The 24469-nt window shown below is 39.5% G+C and overlaps 1 protein-coding gene across 1 annotated transcript; it reads left to right on the top strand.

Annotated features, from left to right (window-relative positions):
- Positions 1–1221: 1221 nt before the first annotated feature.
- Positions 1222–23563, top strand: npr3 (natriuretic peptide receptor 3). The gene is made up of 8 exons (XM_076165205.1): positions 1222–2176; positions 14369–14491; positions 14627–14802; positions 18749–18884; positions 19390–19484; positions 19556–19676; positions 19788–19872; positions 21403–23563. The coding sequence occupies exons 1-8, from the start codon at positions 1513–1515 to the stop codon at positions 21512–21514; spliced, it is 1512 nt and encodes a 503-aa protein (XP_076021320.1). The 5' UTR covers positions 1222–1512; the 3' UTR covers positions 21515–23563.
- Positions 23564–24469: the final 906 nt, after the last annotated feature.

The raw sequence follows: 24469 nt of genomic DNA, 5'->3' as shown, positions 1-24469 counted from the left end.
AGACCTCTGCAACCTAAATAGTTTTCTGCTTTTGTGCATTTTAACTGCTTTTTGACTTTCATCCTACATTGATTTTCATCATACAAAAACAATACAGCCAAGATGCATGTCTGATAGCCTGTTTGATTGAGTTTGATTTAGCAAACTGTGCATGATTTTACCAACCATGTGCTGTGCCTATAGATTCCCAGAATGATAACACATTTTAGGCCATATTCATACGGTACTAAATGGACATTTTGGATTTCTACAATGGAAGATTGCGCAACATCATCTTCCTCAGACAGTCAGTCACCACATTTGTGGGTACTAAATAATGCTAAATATACTGTCCTTATGCTTATGCTATCACGCCGTATGACAGCATGGCTGGAATCAAAAGGATTCTGAGCACACATACATGTTGCGTAATCCCAGGAATAAGCGAGTCCTCCCACTGATGAAGTGCACGTGATGCGTTTCGTATAATTGATCGCCAATCACATCATCCATGTCTGTTACTTGGAGTTAGCATGCTTTCATTTCCATACTGTATATGCTGTTTGAATCAATGTATTACCTTTGGGATGGCACTCAGTCTGCAGGGGACTTAGCTGGGAACAGGTTCAAGTCACAGGACCAAAAAAGTGAAGATGGACTGATAGCTGGAGGGTAGCTCCTGGACACTGCCGAGGTGCCTTTGAGCAAGGCACCCAGCCCCTAAATTGCTCCCGGGCGCTCATGTTTGCATGAGACTGTATTTCCTAATGTGTGTAATGCATGTAATGTATATTTAAAAAAACAAGTAAGTGAGGAACACAATTTCCCCTTGGGGATTAAATAAAGTGTGTTTCATCTTCTTCTTTATTTGCAGTGTAATGGTTTGGAATGTGCATACAGAGTGCTGCAACTAGTGCAAGTGATGAAGAGGAGCACCTGTGTCCTTACGGCGGACAGATGTCTTCTCATGCAGTTGTCTGAGATTCTGCCTGTTGCAGATAAATACGTTTGTACATACTTCAATAAAAGGAATATGAAATGCTTCATGCCTTTTACTTAACTTTCTCACACAGCTCTACTTTTGCTTGCGTACAGCTTTGGGCTTCAGTCCGTCCCGCACTGGCAGTGTGAGTGTGTCAAGAGTGTGCGCATGTGGCGCGGCAACAGAGCCTCCACGGCTCCTTTAAGAAGGAGGTGCGCTGCGCTTGATGACGCACGATCACCGTGAAAAGATGCTTGAAAGCGCCGCACGGAGCCAGCGTGTGTGCTGGCGGCCGCCGCAGCTCTACAGCCCCGCTCCTACTGGAAGCACCTTCGGGAGAAGCAGCAGGTCTGTGCTGAGAGGGGAAACAATCCAACACGCCTCCTCCAATGACAAACACACGCATTCACCATTGAGACATTTCAGTTTCATTGAGTCTCGTCGGGCGCTTGTGTTTGCGACTCAGGCTACATACATGTGGAGCCAAAGAGCCATCTGAGGATCATCTCCAACACAGAGTGATTATTGATTCTAAGTGGAACTTTTCCATCATGCCATATTTAATTTCTGTGTGTTTGTGCTTCTTGGTGGTATTTAAACCAGCCAGGACAAACACGATTACCGAGGACATAGAGGTTTTGGTGCTTTTGCCCCAAAATAACTCCTATCTGTTCTCCTATCCAAGAGTGGCGCCGGCGATAGATTACGCACAGCAGAGGCTGAAAACAGACGGTGGTCCGTACTCCGGGATCCACTTCAAGATCCACTTTAAGAACTCGGACTGTGCCAATGAAGCTCTGTTCGCACTTGCGGACCGGTCGTGCGACCAGAAGCCAGATTTGATCCTGGGTCCGGTGTGCGAGTACGCCGCGGCGGTGGTGGTGAGGTTGGCGTCCCACTGGAACGTCCCAGTGATCTCAGCAGGTGCCCTGGCCACCGGCTTCAGAGACAAGCGCGGAGAATACTCCCACCTGACCCGCATCGCCCCGTCCTACCTGAAAATGGCAGAGACGTTCAGCGCGATGTTCCAGCACTTCAGCTGGAGGAGCGCGGTGCTCCTGTACGAGGAAGACAAGGAGGAGCGCAACTGCTACTTCACCATTGAGGGCGTCTATCGCCTGATGGAGGACTACAACATTAAAACATATGACATCGTCACCAAAGATGACCATCTGGACACCGATGACATCTTCCAGAACATCCAAGACACCGAAGGTAAAGTGCACTCACTCTTACTGTCTCTGCTGCTGGTCCTTCCAAGAACCGATCTCCCTTTCCACTAACTTGGGAGCACTGTGACCAGATCGAACAAGCAGCCAAGGGTACTTATGTTCACATTACAGGCTCAAATGGCCCAAATCTGAGCCTTTGGCCAACATCATCATCATGTCTGAGCAATGTGAACAAACCAAATCTGTCCGATTTTTTTAGATCCGATTTGGGCCACATGGATCACATCTGGTCCTAGATCTGACCAATGTCAGTGTCATCACTATAATCCAGTAAACAGTCACAAGAAAATTAAAAAACCTATTAGATATACTGTATTGAGAAGCTTCCATCTAAGCTAAGCCAATAGATATCATATCACAACTAAGCAGTTGTCCAAGAAACAGGGTTCCGTTGTTATTATTTCACTGTCATTCATGCTGCATGTGGATCAGATTTCTTGATGATTGTGCACAAAGCGTGACCTTTCAGTGCAGAGCTGTTAACACACTGGTGTCAGATACTGTTGCTATCTTGTTCTTACTGTGGACCAACTGTTTTGGTTCAGGTCAAAATGGGTTCTCTAACCAGAATGGAACCACTTCCATGTGGTAGAAATGGGGCATCTGTGATCTCCACACATGTTGGTTTACATGTGAACCATATACAGTATATGACATCGGATTTTCAGATAAATTCACGAGGACAACATGTCCACATGTACACCGCATTTAACAGTTAATGGGTCAACTTTTCTGAACTTGTCTTATGAATGCCATCATTATGTCCACATTAATGAATACTTTGGCGTCTTTCCAGCATTGTGGTATTTCCCAACACAGAGTGACACTTACTCATTTACAAGCTTATCAATAATAGTGTGTGGATCAGATTTGTGTTCGATCCAGGGGAGATTTTCATGCATCCAATTACACTACAGGAGGGAAAACTGCCAGCTTTAGTCCAGATCAAGTTAAAGCTCATCTGAACAGTTTATGTTTTATGATTTCATTTAACCTCATTAGATCTTTTATCATAAGGTAAGAATAAGAGTTTTCATACTGCATGTTAATGTGTCATGCCCATCAAATGCTAGCTGATTAATCAGTCAACAAATTATTCTGTGACAATCATTTACAATTATTAAGTAAACATCCCCCAAATCTTATGCCGTTAGATTGTTTTTGAAAAATTTGAACCCATTGTTTTAGCTGTTCTTTAGTGTCCTTATAAAATGAATATGTTTGCACTGTTGATCAGATCAAATAAGCCATTTTAAATGTGAAGTTATTGATCAGTTCATTAGTATTTGTATCAATGTTATATTATGTCATTTTAGCCCAACTGCGCTGTTACTGTGGCAACTGTTTCTAGCAGAGCCAAATCCGGCATTGCTCTGAGGTAACACACGTGGATTTGTCCCAGCTCTGGTGTGATTGGCCTTGAGCGCACTAAGGGAAGTGGTAGTGGTTTGCCTTTGTGTTCCCGTCAGTCAGACAGGTTTATGTAATGTGTGCTGTTGGTATGGAACCATCATGAAGCACACTGGCTACTCACTGCTCACATTACTTTGTGTAATAATCAATGTTTTAGGTTTTTTGCAATAAATATAAACCTATTTCTTCTTCTTGGAAAGAATGTATTATTTGTATGTTTTTTTAAACAACATATCATCTTTGAAATCCTCAATGATTTGCATGTTTTGTGTTATATGATGAATAACTGCGGCATCACTCAGGTTTGAAATAAAAATAGTACAAAGTACATAAAGGCAATATGGCCCAAAAAAATTACAATAATTAGTTTTGTTATTGAACCATCAAAATATTTATCAGTGTATAGAACTTCAAGTTACTGTCACAGTTTTAACAGAATATCTATCTTAATAGTAGTAGTAGCAGAAGCATTGAAAACAACGAGACAGCAGTGCACAGAATATAACAAATGTAAATAACACATTTTGGAATTACTTAATGAAATTAATTATGTGTGATTCTAAAGTGACTTAATGAAAGGTCAAATTACTATTTGATTTATTGAAACATGAATGTTATCAGGTTTGGTTACAGGATAGATTTTATTGAGTTAAAATTACTTTTTTTCAGTGTGAGGGCATTTACACATTTACATACACGTTTACTACTTATGTTACTACTGCTATAAGTGCTAGTGCTATTGCAAAATGCATGCATGATTATGGCACATATTTCAGACATCTGGGACTGAAGCACCTGGGATTGAAACGTCTTATATTTGCCCTGAAGCTGAAGCTTGAAGTCGATATAAGCAAAACAGATGCAATATGTGTACCTTTGCCTTGACCTTTCACGTTGCCGTAATTGTGGCCAAACAATCAGCTTAAGTATTTGTAAATACTCTTCTTCTACTCTTACTTCAGCAAATCATGAAATATCTGTCGCCAGTCTTGGAATGCAGCAAATGAGCTATACAATTAACAACTACATACATGTTCACGGTTAAAAAATGACAGGGACAGGCAGAGTGGAGCTGGCTTGGTGATTGGAAGGTATGACACACTTTGGTTTTATAAAATAGATTTTTATGTGCAGCAAAAATAAATGTATGAGAATTAAAACGTATTAAACATTTCATGGACTTCCAGGAGAACATCAACACCACTCTCTCACAAATGAGCACGAAGCTGCAGTAGCCATGGTGCAAACTGTTCAAAATCAGAAGGAAAAACCCTTTCAGACATCTTGCAACGTCTTTTCCCCATGCTCAGACATCATCACAATACCAGGCGGTCAATGCTCAAGAAGCAAGACTCATCAGTCTCATCTGAAAAAGAGTATGTAGCCACTGAAACAGGCAAAATATCTGCCCAGACCTGTACAATTGTATGCATCAAAACAGTTTAAACCCCCGAAATCATCCCATAATCTCAAGAATCAGACTATTGGCTAAATAGCAAAACCAAGGGTGATCCATACCTTCACAACATATTCCCAACAAGAACATGTTACTAGAAACGAAAAGGAACGAAAATCATAAATGTTTGTTTTTTTATTTCCATCAGGTCAGAGCTAAAGCCCAGCTTCTTTGTGATCATTTGACCTGCACACCACCATTCCTACACTTACCCTTAGTCTCAATAGCAGGACTCACCGCCCCTTCAGCCCCAGGCTACAGCCTACCACCCCCTCCTCTAAACCCATCTTATCCCTCTCATGTGCTCATCAGCTCATCACGCATCACTGTGTGCAGATTTATGGCAAAGCAACTTGGGGACGAATGTTTTTATCTGCTCATAAGCCATTTACTTAAAAAATCATAAGGCACAAATGATGAGTTCGAATGAGATTGTAACTCTAGAAACTCAATATGTGTTGAGGCATTGTCAGATTAGATGCTGGTTACTTTGTGTTGTCTGTGCAAGAGAAGAACACCTGAGGGTCCTCACAGCAGAGTAGCTGGTGACTTAAACAAACAAAGCGAAAATGTAATGACCATGGGGTGTCAGATTCACATTGTCTTTTTTCAATGTTTGCAGAAATTCCGCCCACTACCTGAGCTGCTCTGCAATAAGCTCAATTGTTTGTTGTTGTGTACAAGTGTATTAGTCCTTCACAGTGAATTTTACATTTTACTTTTAAGTAGCACCCATCTCTGAAAGTTTTAGTGAAGCAGTTAAAAGAATCCTGACTGTGCATGTCGTCCATAAAAGCCCCTACAGCATCCATAATCAAAAAAGGCTGAACCAGTACACCAAAAACAAAAAGTAGTAAAGTTACACACAGGCAACCAGAAACTTACGCACACATTCCACAAGGGCAGTAGGACAACGTAAGCAGCCAAATGCACGTCACAACAAGTCCAGTATAATCGGGGCTACAAACCCAAAGCTACTAAACCAAAAAACAGCTTTCACTCAGTATTTAGGAACTCATGCATAATGGGATGGCATTTGGGCTCTAATTTGCTAATGCATGAGCAGCATACCAGACTGACTTTAAAGGTAAGGTGCTCAGTGGCTGGAGCAGAAATTGAGCTGTAAAACTGTGATATGCAAACTAACCAAATTCACCCCAAGATTAACACACTGAGTATCGGAACATAAATGACAAAATGATCAGGAAGACAAAAATGAACCATGTTATATTAAACAAAAGTAGCACACAATGTCTTCTGAGATATGTATGAGAAACAAAATGCAATTCTGAGCTTCGTTCTGAATAAAAAACATACATATAACATACAACTACAAACTACAAAAGCCAAAAACTGACAAACCCCACAGAGTACAACAAGGCTTTGAGAGCAAGCAGGCGACACAAACATGAAAGATACTCAATCAATTTGTTTGAAGTTACAGAATCAATAAAAGTATCTATCTATCTATCTATCTATCTATCTATCATAGAGTTAAATTATTTTTCATTAGGCATTTATGTGGCCACCTATTACCAGGGACCTGTGACATGGTTTTACAGCAGAGGACAGAGATGGACATTGCTTGAGCATCCTCACAAAAATTGATTGGGATTCCTACAACCTACATGAAGAATGGAAAAAGTTCTGACAAGAGGGAGACCTGATGTTCTCTGGCCCTCTGATAAGCAAAAAAAGAAGGGTAATGCAGTTTCCTGCTCCTATTGACTGGGGAAAAGGGCAAAGGACAAAGCAAATGTACTGAAAAACTACTGTGACCGCTGCTGTGAAACATATGTAATGCCCAAGAAAATGCAATAAACGCAACATTACCTCAGGGCTTTTATGTTGCAGCTACATTAGTGTCACCAGGACCAGGCTTTAGGGCATGTCTGATCAAACCAGTACCAATCAGCAAGCAGTCTGTAATGGAGGAGTATGTTGCTGACTTCAAAGGAATCTGACTATTTCCAGTGATGTTCCACCTCTACCTCAGCCCAGATGCCAGAGGGAGGAACATCATGGAGTATATGAAAATAATTACCAAAGTTGAATCAACCGAACAGGTAAATGGTAAAGCCATGCACAGACCGCAAAGATGCTGACACAATCCGCTGCCAATACTAGAGGACACACGCGCAAACTGGCAGTTCAGTCTAATGGATGCCAGATCAGGATATTGTGATCACTCACAATTTTCAACACATTGTTTGGGTGTTACCATTTTCTGCATCTACCACTTGGTTGAAAGGAAGGAGTCTTAACCCCGAAAAGAGTACAATGAGAGCCAATGAAGTCAGCTACTTTGGCTACCACCTCTCAGCCGAAGTAATTAAGCCTGATCCAGCAAAAATATCTGCCATCAAGACGATGGAGCCACCAGAGAATTGTGCCAAACTGGAAACTGTAGGCATGGTCAACTAATGAGCCAAGTTAGCCCCCAGTCTATCTGAAAGCAACAGCCACTCAAGAAATCCAATGACTTCATATGAGACAAACAACATGACGCTGCATTCCAAGCAATGAAAGACCAGGGCTAGTGCTCGCATACTTTGATCCGGGCAAAGAACTCAGCTCCACTTAGATGCACCAAGTAGGTATGCAAGTATGGATGTATTGCTGCAGCTTGCTAACTGATAATAATATAAACAAAATAAACTATGAATATTTGGATTCAAATGCTTTCACCAATTGTTCTCATGTCTGTGTGGAATCTGGCCACAATTGTAGCAAATTGATGGTCTGGGTACAGAAACATGCTGGTTGCCAACATCATGTCACCAGCACACCTGCTTATGAGCTGCGGACTACGATCTATCCTGCCCATCAAAGGGATCTATCTACAAATCCATTAAAAAAATGCTTGGACAGATGCAAATCCAGACACCACTGCACGCAGGAGAACCCAACAGACAGCCAGCAGTCCTTGAATCAGCAGTTTGATCTCGCATCAACCGTACTCCAGACTCCTTACTATAGATGAATATAGAGGGGAAACTTAATTCGTTGGTAATAGCTGATAATTGAAATATGATGGAACAAACTACCATGTTTCAATGTTAGAGAAAATTGATAGCTTGAAGGTACTTGGTTTCAGTCTGTCATGGTTCCTTCTATGTGGAGTCGGTGTCCATCTGGGTGTATTTGCTGAATGCCTACACTCTAAAAACAAAAGCATTGGCTCAACAAAAAAAATTAACGCAACAGTTTGCATCAATCTTTTTGAGTTACTACAACTTCTAATGAAATTATGTTTAACCAACAAACTACATTGAGTTAGGGGAATTAGCATTTCCGCTACAATCAAACGTATTTTAATTACCGCTTACTTAATAATTGGTAGCATTAACACAAGTTTTAAAGTTGATTACTCAAAAAATGTAGTTGCATCAACTAGTTTTTCCAAACTGTAAGTTGTATCACAATAGTAACCAAAGTCCAATTTACAATACAAATATCTCACCTAACATAGACATAAAAGCAACATTGGATGAAATGAGCAAATGAATTTGGATTACACAATGTAGTTGACAGTTACACAAATAAGCAATTAATCATGATTTTCCTCCCCACAGCACAAATGAAAAGCCCTCTCTAGCTGAGCAGATTTGTCAAATGAAACTTTATCATTCTTCACTGTTATGCTAAAATAAAGGGTTGGATGGCCAAATTACACTGCTAAATATGACTAGCTTTAGCTACATATAGTAGTACAACATATTCAATCAACTGTATTAGCAGGTGTAGCCTAACGTCTGTGCATGGGTCCACTATTGGTCATATTACAATTGAGAATATGCCCAAATACATTGCTTTAGTAGAATTTATTTGTAAATGAAATTATAGTCACCTTGAAAATTTCCTTTGTTACTTATTTCTTTAGCTACAGGTCCTCTAACACACAGTCTTAACTGTCTGAATCTCCAGGCATGTTACGTGGGGGGGAGGGGACTTGAACTCAAGGTGGAGAAAAATTAAGTTACCAAGCCAATTTCATTAAGTTACTACAACTTCAATTTTGTTTTGAATCAATTAACGCAGAAATTTGAGTCTAAATTACACACAATATTAAGTTGATGTAATTACCAACATTATTATGTAAACACAACTCATCAAAATAATGTTTGCAACTTAAAAAATTGATCTAAATCAATAAATTAGAATTTTTATCTTGCAACCATGCATCTAATTAATTGGTGGTAAAAGGTCCCCTGAATTACTTTTTAGAGTGTACGTTTGTGTGTGTCGACTGCAGAACTGCCAGGAACTATGTCTAATATCACTGGATACGTCCTTGAAGGCCAAATCCTCCAAGAGGGGGCAGAAGGTCAAGTCTGGGGCGGCCTGTAGATCTTTCACTATGTCAACCCGTCTTCTCAAAGACATGGGAACGATCATGAGATGGACACACCTGGCCTTGTAAATTCTTTGCGATGAAGGCGACCTGGAGGTTGCACATGAATCAGCTCCAGTGTCACCCCATGCATGCTTGGATGCACTCATGACCCTGCAAAGGATAAGCATGTGAGGATGGATGACTTGGTAGATGATGGATAGATACATGGGTGAACCGGTTCTGGAAAAGTATAGATGTTTCATGCTGCCTTAAATTTTAATACACGGCTTTCGAAATAATTTTTAATGTTGTGTATGATGTGAATCTGATGCAGCATGTTGAAATTGTGCACATGCAGTATACAGTACATGTCTTGAACACACCGGTTCATATTGTAGTGATTCTTTTCTATTTTAAACCCACACACTTCACATATACCAAGGCTCTTCAGCTCTGATAAGCAGCTTATCGGCTGTATCCTTTGGCCATTACATCACCTCATATTATAGGAATGGTATAAATTTGCATGTATTATACATAGTAAGTGCTGCAGAGCTGTGAAGTGTGACTAGAATTAGTATTCCTATCAGGTGCCTCTCTGAGAGCTTTGAAAGGTAACAGGTAAATTGTATACTACAGGATCACTGTGGCATTGAAGAGCTTTTGAATTAGAATATGTGCTCACACCAGCACATATGTACGATTAACGTGACTGTGGTGTGCGCTCTATGTTAAACATCATGGCGCTGTGCGCACATGGATGAGCCTCAGGCACAAAATTATCTTTTGACTGATGGAAACCAGATTGGTGTCCTTCGTCTGTTATTGGCAGCTTCCTGTAACAGCGAGCCAGCTTTGTGTTATCGCACATTATTTCATCATCATAATTGATGAAAATTCATTTTTACCTCAGCCAACAAGGTTATGCTTTTGCCTGTGTGCATTGGCTTGTTCATGAGTTGGTTTGTTGCGATTTGTTTGGCGATCAGGATCCAGGGGCAGGGCCACGGATGTTGTAATGGGATTGATCAACATTAGGAGACGTATGTGTGCTTCTGCAGTCCAAACACATGCAACTCAACTAGAAACTCGTATGTGTGCTTCCATGTATGTTTGTGGGGTCTCGTACATGTGTGTCTTAGCATGCTGGCTGGTATTGTGGGTGTGCTGAACAGATGAGTAGCTGTGTAGCTGTAGGACACATGCTTTGTTGCGACAATTATGTGTATCATTTTAGAATCATGCTTTAATTCCACTCTAAATATAATGAGGAATAAGACAAACATTGCTTTCAGTATTATCACACTTGCATGGCACACATGAAGGCAGGCTTACATATGTGCAGCAAATAGGTGAAAAGAGGTTTCATTTATACTCCTTGTTTGTCGTAAATCCTTGTCTGTACAGTTGTGCCCCATCATCTTTTGAGTCTCACATACCCACAGCATTTAACCATAATTGGTCATTTTGCTAAGTCGTCTTCTCTGACTTAACCCTTGAAGCATTGTTTTCAGACATACACAGTATGTTTACCACTAGCTTAATGTCACATATACTGTGGTTGAATTATGATATTGCTGGCCTTTTTCCCATATATTTGGTCGAACATGCCACATACAGGGACCAAAGTTGAGGCTCTTAGGCACCAACTGGGACACTGTACATTTGGGTCTATACTTGCGTGCTTACCCTTCAGGTCTGTGCATGTGTGCCCCCAACCGAAGCATGACAAATTTGTAGCCTACATTGTTAAATGATTAAGACAAACATGTTTCTGTCATTCAGTGAGCAGAGAAGTAGAAACTATCATCACACACAGTGAACGTTACATAGCAGTGCTAGAAAAAATGCATCATTGTGAATTTTAAATTCTGCCTATAGCCATGTTTTCAGTACAGCTCCAGCATGTTGTTTCAACACACTGACTGATTTCTCAACATCTGTCAACTGATTAGTATGAAATTTGGTGGAAACATACCTGCTCGGGTGGGGATTAGTCTTTCAAGATGAAAAGTAATGAATAATAAAAATGCGATTTATGCTTGATTATAGTAGTTTAAACTCCATGTATCTGTACTGTTGTCAGGGAGTACTGTTCAACTCACAGTTTGGAAAACACTGAACATCATCAGGATCTTCTAAGCAGTACTCTCTCTGAATGCTCATCCAGAAGCGTACTGTTTGCATCACCACCATTCTTTCCACAGGTCTGGCAGAAGCAGCGCCTTAGGCATCACACTTATAATGACTTGATGTGATAGAGCAGAATTATGACTGTAAATCATTCGTTTAAATTTGATTCTGGTAGGACAGGGTGAAACAAATCTAGTTTTTTTTTGTTTGCCCTGTAAACAGGATCATTACTGGCAAATGTCAGTTTATGTAACAACACAAAGGCTTAAACTGATTTACTGATCCATTCGCTCCTGTGTCTGTTGTGTCATTTTTTCATGTGAACCAGGACAAAAGTCTTTGAATGCACCCAAATCAAAAAAATGTTTTCTTTAATTGGTATGTGTGTCTGTGTCTTCACAGAACATGGACAACATAAAGTAAAGGCTATAAGAGCATCTCGATGTTCCTGTGACCACCGTTGTAAATATGATCAGGAAGTTTAAGATCTATGGGACCGTAGCCAAGCTCTCTGAACTTGGCCGCAAGAGGAAGATTTGCCACCGAATAAAGGGGGTGAAGCATAGTTCAAATGGTGGACATAGAACCAAGGAAAAAGTCAAAACACATACAAGCTGCCCTCTAAGATAAAGATACACAAATTCTGGTCACAGAAAGTGAGCTCTATGGAGGAAGACACAGGAAGAAAGAAAAACATAAAGACTGGACTTTGCTCAAATGGATATTGACAAACCACAAAGCTTCTGGGGGAATTAATGTCCTTTGAGCTTTTTTAAAATGACATAAGCTCTATGTTCACAAAAGAATATTTGAAGCTTTCATAGAATAAAAAAAACATCCCTCCTGTGAAACAAGGCCAACCGTCTGTTATGTTATGTTAGTTGCTTTGCTGCATTTGGCTTACGGTGTCTTGAATGTGTGCAGGACAAAGAACAAAGAACACATCACCTAATGACACACTTGCCGAACTCAAATCACAAAGCAACAGAATCTAAAAAAGTTTGTATCCAGAGGTTTGCACATTAACCCCTACTTTATAATCAATAAATCAGATATAGATACCAGACGCTGGGTTTGAGTTTGAGTTTAAATGATTACCAAATGTATTTATTTTTATTCTATTTTCAAAAGAACAGGTCCACCTTCCCATGTTATCTTTTTCAAGCCATACATGTGTGAGATGAGAGGATCATGGTGTGTCCTGTGTGTATAGTGAATGTACTTTGTGATGTAACACTGACAATGATTCTAATGTTCCTTCCATTTAACAATGAAACAGACGACATATTCTCAGTCATGTTTCAGTCACTTTGTTACCATCTGTTCTTCTTAGATGTAAAGTTTTACATTTTAGTGCACATTGTTACCACATTTAACCAACCACTTAGCAGGGAAAAGCACCTCTTGGTCCATTTCTGATGTGAATCCTCTGGAGACATGCACTCGTGTGTAAAGTCCTTGTGTTTCCCCTCATGCTCTTGCAGAGCTGCAGGTCAGTGCCTCACGTTCGCCGAATGACCACAAATGTCAAAAGGTTCAACCTCAAACTGACACAAACCAACAAAACTCTGTGCTGAAACTCATTATTCTCAGTGCTAGACTGCATATTACTTTCTGATGGTCTTGATGAATAGGCCGCACTGATTTTAAACTTAAACCTTAGTTTACGTATTACTAGGAGGAATAGTTTCTCATTCTTTTCATCATTTTTCATATCTAACTGTGGGAAATTACAAAAATCATTTCCTAATTTATTCATGTTAGGTTATTTAAGTTTATCACCAGTTTATCAGACATTTGAGTCATGGGAATCCATTAATGAACAGGATGTGTGTGTATGTCATTCTCTTGTAATGGTTCCCCAGATTCATTGGGAACTTCCTCCACCTTTGTCTTCAGCACCAGCACAGAGAACTGAACAGTATAACTCCTAGTTTGGGTAGTAATGGCATTACAAATTGGCACAGATGCCACCTATTTGCATATGCCCTAGCTACAAATTTATGGCCAAGCCAGGGCACATAAAATGCACTGTGGGCTTTCAGTAAGTGCACCCATGTGCTGCCCCATTCCTCAGTTAATTTGTAACTAGCATCATGCCTAAGCAAAAAGGAAAATCCTGAAGTTTTGAAATATTGCTGGCCGCGAGCGTTACCCCATGGAATGGCTTGCGGAGTGTACACAGGGCCAGCAGTGTGTGTCGAGCCCAGTGTAATTAAAGGGTGCTATAGTGCTGGCAGGACTGAGGTGAAGTTTGTCCCACTGACTCAGGGGATATTTCAGGAGGTGTGTTTAAGTGACAGAGTTGTGAGGAATGTTCCAGCAAAACTCTGAATCTTCCTTATTAACAGGGACGCTGGAGTTCTTTTCAATCGCAGCCCTTGTTTGTGTGGCTGCTTGTTTGTTGGTTTATTTATTTTTAATGGTTGGCACAGAGGGGGAAAAGTTTCTGTCTGCCCAGTGTCAGACAGATTCTTACACTTGTACATTTTGCTCCCATCGTCACTTACAATGATTTGGCATTGGTTTGAAAAATGAGAATAGTTTGTGCAAAGCTGTGTTTGTGATCGCTGGATGATTTGGACGCTCACGCTATCACAGACCCTCTGCAAAGCCTCAGGATCCATGAAGCATGTTAAGTCTCTGCATTGTTCTTGTAACAACATGTGTGTTCCTCATTTTAAAGATGCGTCAAGCATCAGTGCAGGAATGTAAGATACAAAACAAAAGGAAGTCACTTTCAATCATCTAATGATCTGCCAACATTACAGTAAGATTCACACTTTGTATTAATCGAGTAAAAGATTGAATGGCTGTGTGTGTGTGTGTATCTGCAGTGGTGATCATGTGCATGGCAGCAGACAAAATCCGAGAGGTCATGCTGGCAGCCCACAGACGCGGACTGACCAACGGAAACTCTGTCTTCTTCAACATCGAGCTCTTCAATGCCTCTTCTTATGGTAAACATATATTTTCTCTTATTACAATGATTCACAACCATTCTGCAGGGAAATTATGTTTGCAGCATATGTGGCATTGTACCTGCTCATCTGTTTTTAACAGAACAGATCTGATTTTGTGTAATCCTTTTGTAGGAAATGGCTCATGGAAGAGGGGAGACAAATTCGATAATGAAGCACGACAGGCATACGCCGCTCTCAACACAGTCACACTTCTCAGGACGGTCAAGCCGGAGTTTGAGAACTTCTCCATGCAAGTGAAGAAGGACATTGAAAAATCTGGTGTCCATGACTGTAAAGACTGTGGAAATGTACGTAAGTTTTGTATATCTCATCATGTTTTAAGCTTTAACCAAATTTATTGTGCGGCTACACCCGTATTAAGGTCAAATTCCATACTAGTGACAATCAGAATTTCTGTACCAATAAATATTTTCAATTGGATTCCATCTGCAATAATATTAAACGCATAAGGAAGCTTACACTCTACTGAATAGCAATGATAATTCTGAAATAAAAAAGACAAAAAAGAAAGGCAGAGCATATACAGCATTGAGAGAGGGATACGATTTAGCCAAGTTAGCCACCACTAGCACAGCCCATCTATTTTCTATTATCTCCATCTCTTGGCTACTGGCTAATATAGAGTATTATGTGTCAAACACACTATTGTAAACAGACAGAAACAAACTTTAAGTACCAAGACCAATTGACATAAATATAGACATTTTGACTATTGTTGTCTCACAGCAGCAACCCAGGTCATGTGTCTTGTTCCAAAGCCTCATTTCCAAGAGGGAAACCTCAAAATACATCTTTTACAACTTTTTTACATTCTTTTACAATTGTAATCAAGGGACATGTTAGTGCAGTTAGACCTCTATAGATCCATCATATCCATCATACAGTAGCATGTGTTCCCACCCTTGTTCTCCAGTTCAATATTCTTAATACATTGAGTAAACTCCAAAAAAAGTTTTATGTTTTCCCAGGGCCTTGTTCAACTCCATGCTGAACATCCCTGAACATGTCCACACATGTAAACACCTATTCCGATTTTCTGATAATATTATCTATAATTATTTTAATTTGGTTTCAATTTTTGTATGTTCCCATGCTAACACACATTCGAGTCAAAGGCTACATGCCCTTGGGGAAGAATGATAATCTACAGTATAACTTGAAAGGCAGGATCTTAATTATGGAACGGAAAACCCCTTTGACCATTTCCCACAATATCCTATTATGCGAATACAGAGCTAGGGAATAACTTTTTCAGGTTCCCATAATGTGCTCGGGAACACGGGACTCGCAATGTTGGAATGACTCTGAAGCCTTCCTTTTAGCTAACTTAGCATAGCATAGCAAAGTAGCTTAGTTTTCTCTGCCAGAAACAGGGACACCAGTAAATATCTGAACAAAAAGGTTTCATCAAAGTATCAGGAGAAAAACTAAGGCAAAGTTATCCTGAATACATTTAACATCCGTAAGACACAACTTGCCAGATTTTCTAAAAAAACCTTGTGCACATTAAATGGCATCAATTATATTATTAATTAATCAATATAATCACAATTTCTTCATAAAAGTTAAAAATATTGGATGTGATTTTTTTTCTAGTAGGCTATCATGTAGAGTTAAGTTCCTACTAAAGATGTGCTGCACCATTTATCCATGACTAAGGCTGGTGTGAAAAAAAAACCTACAGTAGTAGTATGTAGCCACAACACACACACACAAAAGCAGTTTCTTGAAAAGTTCCACGGGTAGTGTAAAATAAAACGTCTCTGTCTACCGTTTCCTCATAAATGCATAGGCTTTATTTTTAGGGTTTGAAATGCGTGGCTCCAAAATGTTTACAGTTGAATCCCTGTGACATTTTAATTGTGTGATTAATGGTAAAAAACGATGAATCTCATCACCCATATGCTCTAATGGGGAAACCCGATGGCAGCACTCTTTTGTCAAAAATGTCTAAAACATTTGACCCTGTCACAATAATAAAGACTCTGATCAGCAATTTCTGAGTTATGAGCAAGGACACACTCGGACACACAGAGCTCTTTCCACCTCCCTCTCCTCCTCTGGGGTGGGGGTAATAACTGCACCAATCAGATAAAGGTGGAGTCAAAAGTTAAAGTCCCCCATTATGGAAATGTTCCAGTAGCAGTACCTCAGTACCTGTGAGCAAACATGCACTTCATGTTACTGGACTTTCCACCTTTACTGAAATAGAACTTTTTTGTAAATGTTCAATGAATGTGTTCAACAAGACCCTCAATAACAAATGATGTAGCTATTAAATATACATATATATACGTTTTTGAAATGTAATGAAGATATGTTTACCACTTTCAATTTGTGAAAAATAGATTTGCTTCAGTTATGTAACTCTAAATGTCTAAATGATTGTGTCAGTGTCGACAAAATCATACACAAAAGATTTTAATCTGTTTTGCCGGGAAGCACATAGGTAATGCGTGTGTTTGCTGTCGTTACACTGCAGCTTTTCTCCTTATGTCATCTAATGTGCGTCATCAGCAGGCAGACGAGTTGTAGCTTGAAAACAAGCCTCCAGAGAGTAGATTAATTACTGTAATTGGGCCTATTAACAGAAACTTTCTACAAATTCCTGACAAGCTATGTTTGTGTGTGTGAGTGAGAGTGTGTGAGAGAGAGCTGTGAGCAGACTTGCGTTAGGAAAAAGTGATAATGGCCGCAGCAGACCTGTAAGCACTTAACTCATCTGTATGGTCACGTCTCACTTCGCTTTCCACAGTGAATCTATGTGTGCACATGAGTGTGCGCGTGCATAATGTGTAATAGGTTTATGGCCTGAGTGGACGATGTGAAATGCCTGGAAAGTAAATATTGAAAGGGCAAATAAGGAAAGAAGTCAAGAATACATTTTTTAATTTCCTTACTTTCTGCTATCATATCTATGTTGAGGAAAACATAGTCTTCTCTTTCTCCCATATTTGGCCCTTCCTACATACAGTACAACACGCTAAATACATTTGCAGGTGCAAACCCTTAGTGTGGCTCCATAGTATATAATGGTGGCTGATGTCTGACTCATTTGCGAGAAAATACAGCCAAAGCTCTTTGTGAAATTGTCCTCTTGTCTCACTGTGGTGTGGATTATCAGCAGGTGTTATTTTTTCTAAAACACTGGAGACAAAGAAACATGTTTCCATGTAATGCAGAATGCATTAACATGTCCAACAGCAGAGGCGGGTGGAGTTTCCTCTTACAGTGCAGAGCTTGTGTTGTACATGTTTGCACCAATGTGAAGAAGTTGACATGTGGATGCTTCTTTTTCATGGAGTTCTTAAGCCGATCTAAGCCGGTGAGACAGACGTAGGCGGAAGAGAACACATTAGTCACACACTTTGCTCGCCTTGACATTTGAACAACATTAGCACCCATAAGAGTATGCAGAGCATTTCTTTATTAGCTGATGTTTAGAAAAGGATTCCAGCTGTCATTGGGGAAGTAAGCATGCTGTCTGTTGTTAAGATAACAGCAGAGCCTGACCACAGTTAACCAGAGAATCTGTTGCTACTGCTGCATGACGTTTGGTGCATTCATACTCCCCAGAGGATGTCTTAGGATTTGTTCTCCTTTCAGCCTGTTCCAACAAGTTCCACATCTTTCCACCTGCTTCTTCCTCACAATAAAACAGCTACAGTTTCCTCTCCGGCCTTGGTCAATCACCAATGATTAATCACTTTCATACGTGATTTGCAAGACTCTCCATTCTCTCTATCTACATCTGAGTGCCGTAAAATACGCAATGCATTAACTCAAACATGCAGTATTCAGGAGTCTAGCTTTTCTGTCCCTGCAAGTGCAAAAACTAATTTCTGCAGAATGCAGATGAAGATTGTCAGAAGCGACTTCTTTCTTATTATCTTTCAGAGTAAAAATAAGAATAAGAATAACGTTATTGTTGTGTACACACTGTTATGATTTCTTTTAACCTTTTTTTACCTCTGTATAATTTTAATAAGATAATAAATGTCAGAATAAAAAGAATGACAGCAATAAACTGCATGATTAAACTATCAGTAAAAGAAAGCCTAAGAAGGTTTGTTTTTAATAATAAGTTCAGGCTTAAGATTACTGTTTTGCTGCAGGGCACTAATCAGCCCTTATAATTTGTCAAAAACGTGTTCTGAAATGAAATGGCGCGCCGTTGCTCTCAGCAGCTGGAGGGTGACTGCATCCTCTTTTTCACTTTGTGTTTCATTTCAGATTAACATGTTTGTTGAGGGCTTCCATGATGCCATGTTACTGTACGCCATCGCCCTGCATGAAGCCATGAAAAATGGTTTCAGCAAGAAGGATGGAAAAGAGATCACCACACGCATGTGGAACAGAACATTTGAAGGTAAAGCATGGTGATGAACACTACAAACACTGCTTGAAAACACATTCAGAATCATTGATAAGTTTGGATTTGGCTAATTACAGCTTGGAACCATTATGAATACTTTCAATCAACTACTTTCTTTATGTCTGTATGGACTGTTGTTCCATTCTTTGTGTCTTCATCACTACACATATGGCAATATTATCTGAGAACAATATTCATCTGAATATTCATCTATTTGTTGGAAAGCCTTGCTATAAATCCTACCTTTGTAAATGTGATAATGTTATTTCTGTTGACATTGTGTCAGAGAGTTGTTGATTGAACTCCGTTGGCAACCGTTGTGAGTCTTTGTAGTAGTCCAACCCTTTCACATATATGAGACGGTGCAGAGACGCTTTGGACAAAAGTCTGTACCCAAAATCTAACCGTAACAGTTATGCTTTCTTCTTTCCATGACTTGTGAAAGTGTGTGCTAAGTGTAACTATTTAATGTTCTCCATTTTGTCATGGCTGTGTATAGGAATAGCTGGCCAAGTGTCCATGGATGACAATGGTGACAGGGAAGGAGATTTCTCTTTGATGTCCATGACCAACACTGAGGTCGGCACCTATGAGGTAAGAACAACCAAACTCCACAATTCATCCCCTCAGTACAGACAAACTAAATATGAATTTTTGAATTTCAGGTGGTGGCCAACTACTTTGGTGTAAATAGAAGTTTTGAGGTCCTGAGGCCAGCCTTCAACGTGGATCATTTTTCTCTGACAGGAAGACAAAAACCTCTCACAGAGATATCAGACAAATCATGTAATGTCACACTTCGGTTTACTGAGAAAGATCATTTGGTCTTCAAATTCTGATTTAATGTACAGTTTATATGATGATGATGATTGTCCTTACCACTAACTCTCCAAACAGGTGGGCTTGGAGTATCTGCTTTGACTGGAATTATAGTTGGAGCTGTGCTGGGAACGGCAATGCTCCTGGCATTCTACTTTTTCAGGTAGTAATAATAATACATCATTGTTTTGACTTTATCATTTCCGTAAAGGTAGTGGAGGTATTGTCGACGCCTTGCAACCTATGATGGTACATGTACAATCATTTACACATACATTCAGGCAGAATGGCCTTGGCAAGCTAAATACTGTCAAACTGATACTGTTTTATCCTTATGGAGGTAACCTTACGGCTCTGTGCTGTTTGCTTGAAGGGGATGTGGATCATCATTTTCGATCACCAAGTGCTCGAAAGGTTTTGGAAACTGTTTGTAGAGAGCTTAGATGGGGGATGGAGGAACAAACTGGTAAAAACAGACCATTCTCAATTCAGGTTCAGGTTCAGTTAGAGTTGCATTGACATGGATCCCACCTTAGCACTGTGCAGAGTGGCATGATATTGCATGTTAAATCATGTACTTCTACTGCGGTATCAATTAAAAACATACTGTATATGAGGCATATGAGGTGCTTGGTATGACCAGCTATACATTTTGTTGAATTTGCATGGGACATTAAAAACATTCCTGACCTACTGTAATCTAGACCCTAACGTTCTATCAGCAAGTTATGTCTCTTTAATAACATCTAGTGGCAGCCAAAGGAAACTGCAACCTCTGTAAACATACTCCACATGGTCTTTCTTCCGAGTATCAAAACATATGACATAGATTCCATCCTCTGCTAACATCTGCACCATCCAGTTTTATATCCTCACTGACCCCAACGGTGACCCACCCCCCCCAAACTGTTTCACTGTCACTTTATAGCATATCGCATAACATGTTGCTGTATATCATATATACACACGTGTATGCTGTAGTTGTATTGATTGAAATTGCTCTTACCTCCCAGCTAGATGCACATTTTGCACTTTGTACCCTTGTCCTCCTTATGTACTTGTACTGTTATGTACATTGTTCCCCTATTGTATGTACTTCGTACCCCTTATTGTGTGTACTTAATTATCTGCATGCATTCTTGCACGTTTTTTTATTGCACAAGTATAGGTGATTTCTCGTTCTTGTTCTTATTCTGCACTGTACTGTAACTGTTGCACAGTAATTTCCCTTGGGATAATAAACTTTTATCCTATCTTATCTTATGTCTGCTATACTGTGGGTTACAAAGGCATGCATGCAAAAGTGGAAATAAATATGTATCTGTAGTACAGCCAAGGAAAAAACAACAATGGAAAAATAGACTGGCTGTTGAGTCCAGGTGATCTAGTTTCCTCCTACAGTTTCACACATCCAGGAAACTCTAAATTGCCCATAGCTATGAATGTGGTGGTGTGGTGTGATGATGGTCAATAACTTTTTTTAACTATTTGGAAAGCTAGAAGGGTACCTCGGTGTGTGCGTGTGTGTGTGTGTGTGTGTGTGTGTGTGTGTGTGTGTGTGTGTGTGTGTGTGTGTGTGTGTGTGTGTGTGTGTGTGTGTGTTTGTGTGTGATGGTTTCAAATGATGACCATGAAACCAAAAAGTTTAAAATAACTCCCTTTCTTTCTTTTCTTTTTGATTATTTCTATGCAGAAAAAACTATAGGATAACCATCGAACGTCGTGCACAAAGCGAAGAGTGTGACATTGGAAAGCACCGTCAGTTACGAGAGGATTCCATCAGATCAAACTTCTCTGCAGCGTAGATGGATCCTCAGCTGCCCTCGACAGGGAATCACATGCTGGACCAAAGATTGTGCAGTGGCCATCACTGGAGCTAGCAGCGCTCTTTAAAAGATTCAAAGAAGTTTTAAAGTTTTTTGACTTTTCAGATCTCAGGACAGCATTCACAGAGCACCACTTTCTTACTTGGATTTTCTCTCTGTACAGTATAGCTACACTCTCACACTGTATATATATATATATATATATATATATATATATATATATATATATATATATATATATATATATATATATATATATATGAAAGCCATGATCACAGTATTCAGTGCAGTGGTAACCATGACTTTGAATGATGCACAAAAAATGTATGGAACATGACCATGCAGGTGTGTGTGTAGAGGCAGCCTGTATTTGAGTGTAAAACGGTACATCTGATGGTATTGAACTTTAACGAAGAAGCTAATCAAAAACAATACATTTTGGGTGTACATTTTAGAGTAGTTTTAGATTAATCCAGTGAAGAAGGTAGAAGTATTAACAAGTTGCTATTAGTGCAGTCGTCTCTCTATTGTAAAGCTGATGTAGTGTATATAAAGGATGTCACTTTTATGCAAAAGCTTTTATGCATCTTTACTCAAAAAACCCTGGCCAGAAGACCATCTAGGAGGATCTTCATGCTGAACTCTGGTCCTCAAATGCTGCTGAATCCACAGCGGTTGCTCTGTAATTTCAGCTAGATGTCTTAAAAAAAATCACTTTTCAATCAAACTGAAGGCAGCTTTCAGCTGAAAATCCCCAGAATCAGGCCTGATGCCTGAGTTGTTAGCAGCTGCTCCAAGAACCAAATGTAAAATCCACATGAAGAGAATTCAATGTCAGTCCACATAGACTTGATGGATTTCATCTGATTACAAAGCAGCTATTATTTGCAGCACATGAAGTGTGAAAACTGTCTTGTAAGGACCAGTATGTGGAAGTCAAGAGGAATGTTAAGGTTATTTTGTCATGATTAATTTCTAATTTACACATAGATCACATCATCATTCAGAACATCAAACATCCTTCAGAATATCAACCATCCCCGCCATGCCAACTTTTAGTCCAAATGTGTTCAGACATTGCAGTATTGAAGCCATCACAAGGGGCCGCAACACTTAAGACAGATGAACGAATTTGTGTATGGCAGGGGTCTCCAACCCTATTCCCAGTGAGTAGCAGCAGGTTTTCTTTCATGTGGTATTTGTAGAGCATGAGACCCTATCTCAGCCCTCTATGGGCTGTGAATTACTTATTATTAAGCCGCTGATATAGTAAAGTGTAGCATGCTGGCTAGCACTGTCTCATAACTTAAAAAAAATATGACAGGGATTGACTTGGGTCCTTTTCTGGGTTAAGTTTGCATGTTTTCCCGTTGCGTGGGATTCTTCTGGCACTCCAGTTTCCACCTACGTCCAAAGACGTAGGTCTTTGGACGTAGGTGACGTGAAGCTTAGGTGAATTGGAAGCTTTAAATTACACATTGGCAAAGAGTTTGTCTGCCCTTATGTGATTGCAATGATCCTAATCAGGATGAGCGAGTATTCAGAATGGGTGGATGGATTATATGGTTAAGAATTTGGTTCACTGTAGCCATGTTAACAAATGCCTCTCTACACCTTCAAAAGAACATATTTACAGTTTCATTTTCTTAAGTGCTCTCTCTATTTATTTAATGATATTTCCTTGTACTAAGAAGTTATAATTCAATGTGAAATTCTTTATTTCTATGTGTTTTATAATACAGCAGGACTCAATGACAAATGTAATTTGACAGATTGTAGGAGTCTGTAGTTTTATTTGGGCTGCATTACCTTGTAGAATGTAAAGAAGACATTTTTTGAAAAAAAAATAAAAAGATTACTCTTGAAAGAAGTTTGTAGTCATTTGTATTCTGGAATTCTATACTGTATTCACTTAGTGCAGTGGCTCCCAAACTTTTTCTGCAGGGCCCCCCTTTTAAGGATAAGAAAATCTTCGCTTTCATAAAACTGCAACTTAGTATTTAACAAAACAAAATAAATAATGAAGTGACAAATCATCTTTGCAGTGGAATTATTAAAAGTCTAATGGTGTAATACTGTGTAACTTTCACTGTGTGACTGTGTGACATTTGTTTCAACAAATTCTCTTGTCTCTGCTCTCTTGGCGCGCCACCTGCAATACCTATACTTGAACACCACCACACCACTTGTACACATACCTTGTTTTATTACTTTTCTAAATTTATTTTTTATTTTGAATAATATATATATGTTATATATATATACTGTATATACAGTATATAAACATATATATGTTTAAAATGTGGTTGCCTTCCAAGGATCTTAAATGTTTCTCTCTTCTGCATTTTTATTTGCATCTTAGTCCATCCAGCATTTAATCACAAAGTTATAACCATTTCATTTTGTACTAAATTAAAAGGTAACCCAACATTACATATAATGTTATTGCTTGGAAACTTTCATATGAATATTATCTAGAGCAGGGATCTCCAACATGTCGCTCGTGAGCTACCAGTTGCTCGCCACCCGTTTCTGAGTGGCTCACTAAAGGTTCGAAGAATACATACATTTGACAACACAATGTCACTTGGTAAACCTATTTGATTTTCTAGCCAATCAAATTCAGACATCCCGCCCACTTCTGTCACAAAATGATTATATATCAATCAGCTGCCAGTCAAACAAATGAGGCAGCTGTCAAGTTTGGTCACGTCAGTGACACCGTAACATTAGGCAATGTTAGCAGACTAGCAAACGACAATGACCGCAGAAAATAGCCCCGATAAAAGGCAAAAAAATATTATTTTCATGAGGCATCAAAAGAATGTATGAATGTTTGAGTGTGTATGTCTCATTTGCAAGCGCCAATTTACCAAAGTCCACAGCAACTTTTCACAGAACTGCTAGAAGGCTACAAACAGAGAAGGTAAAGGA

The sequence above is a fragment of the Genypterus blacodes genome, unplaced genomic scaffold (genome assembly GCF_046128005.1).
Source record: "Genypterus blacodes isolate CSIRO-AG114 ecotype Tasmania unplaced genomic scaffold, CSIRO-AGI_Gbla_v1 ptg000141l_1, whole genome shotgun sequence".
Taxonomy (NCBI): Eukaryota; Metazoa; Chordata; class Actinopteri; order Ophidiiformes; family Ophidiidae; genus Genypterus; species Genypterus blacodes.
This window is presented reverse-complemented; position numbering and strand designations above follow the sequence as displayed.

Excerpts from the sequence above, each read along its gene's own strand:
- npr3 (XM_076165205.1), top strand. The coding sequence starts at position 1,513 with ATGCCATATTTAATTTCTGTGTGTTTGTGCTTCTTGGTGGTATTTAAA. Across the intron at positions 14,803-18,748 it reads ACTGTAAAGACTGTGGAAAT|ATTAACATGTTTGTTGAGGG; the intron begins GTACGTAAGTTT and ends GTTTCATTTCAG. Across the intron at positions 19,677-19,787 it reads AGAGATATCAGACAAATCAT|GTGGGCTTGGAGTATCTGCT; the intron begins GTAATGTCACAC and ends CTCTCCAAACAG.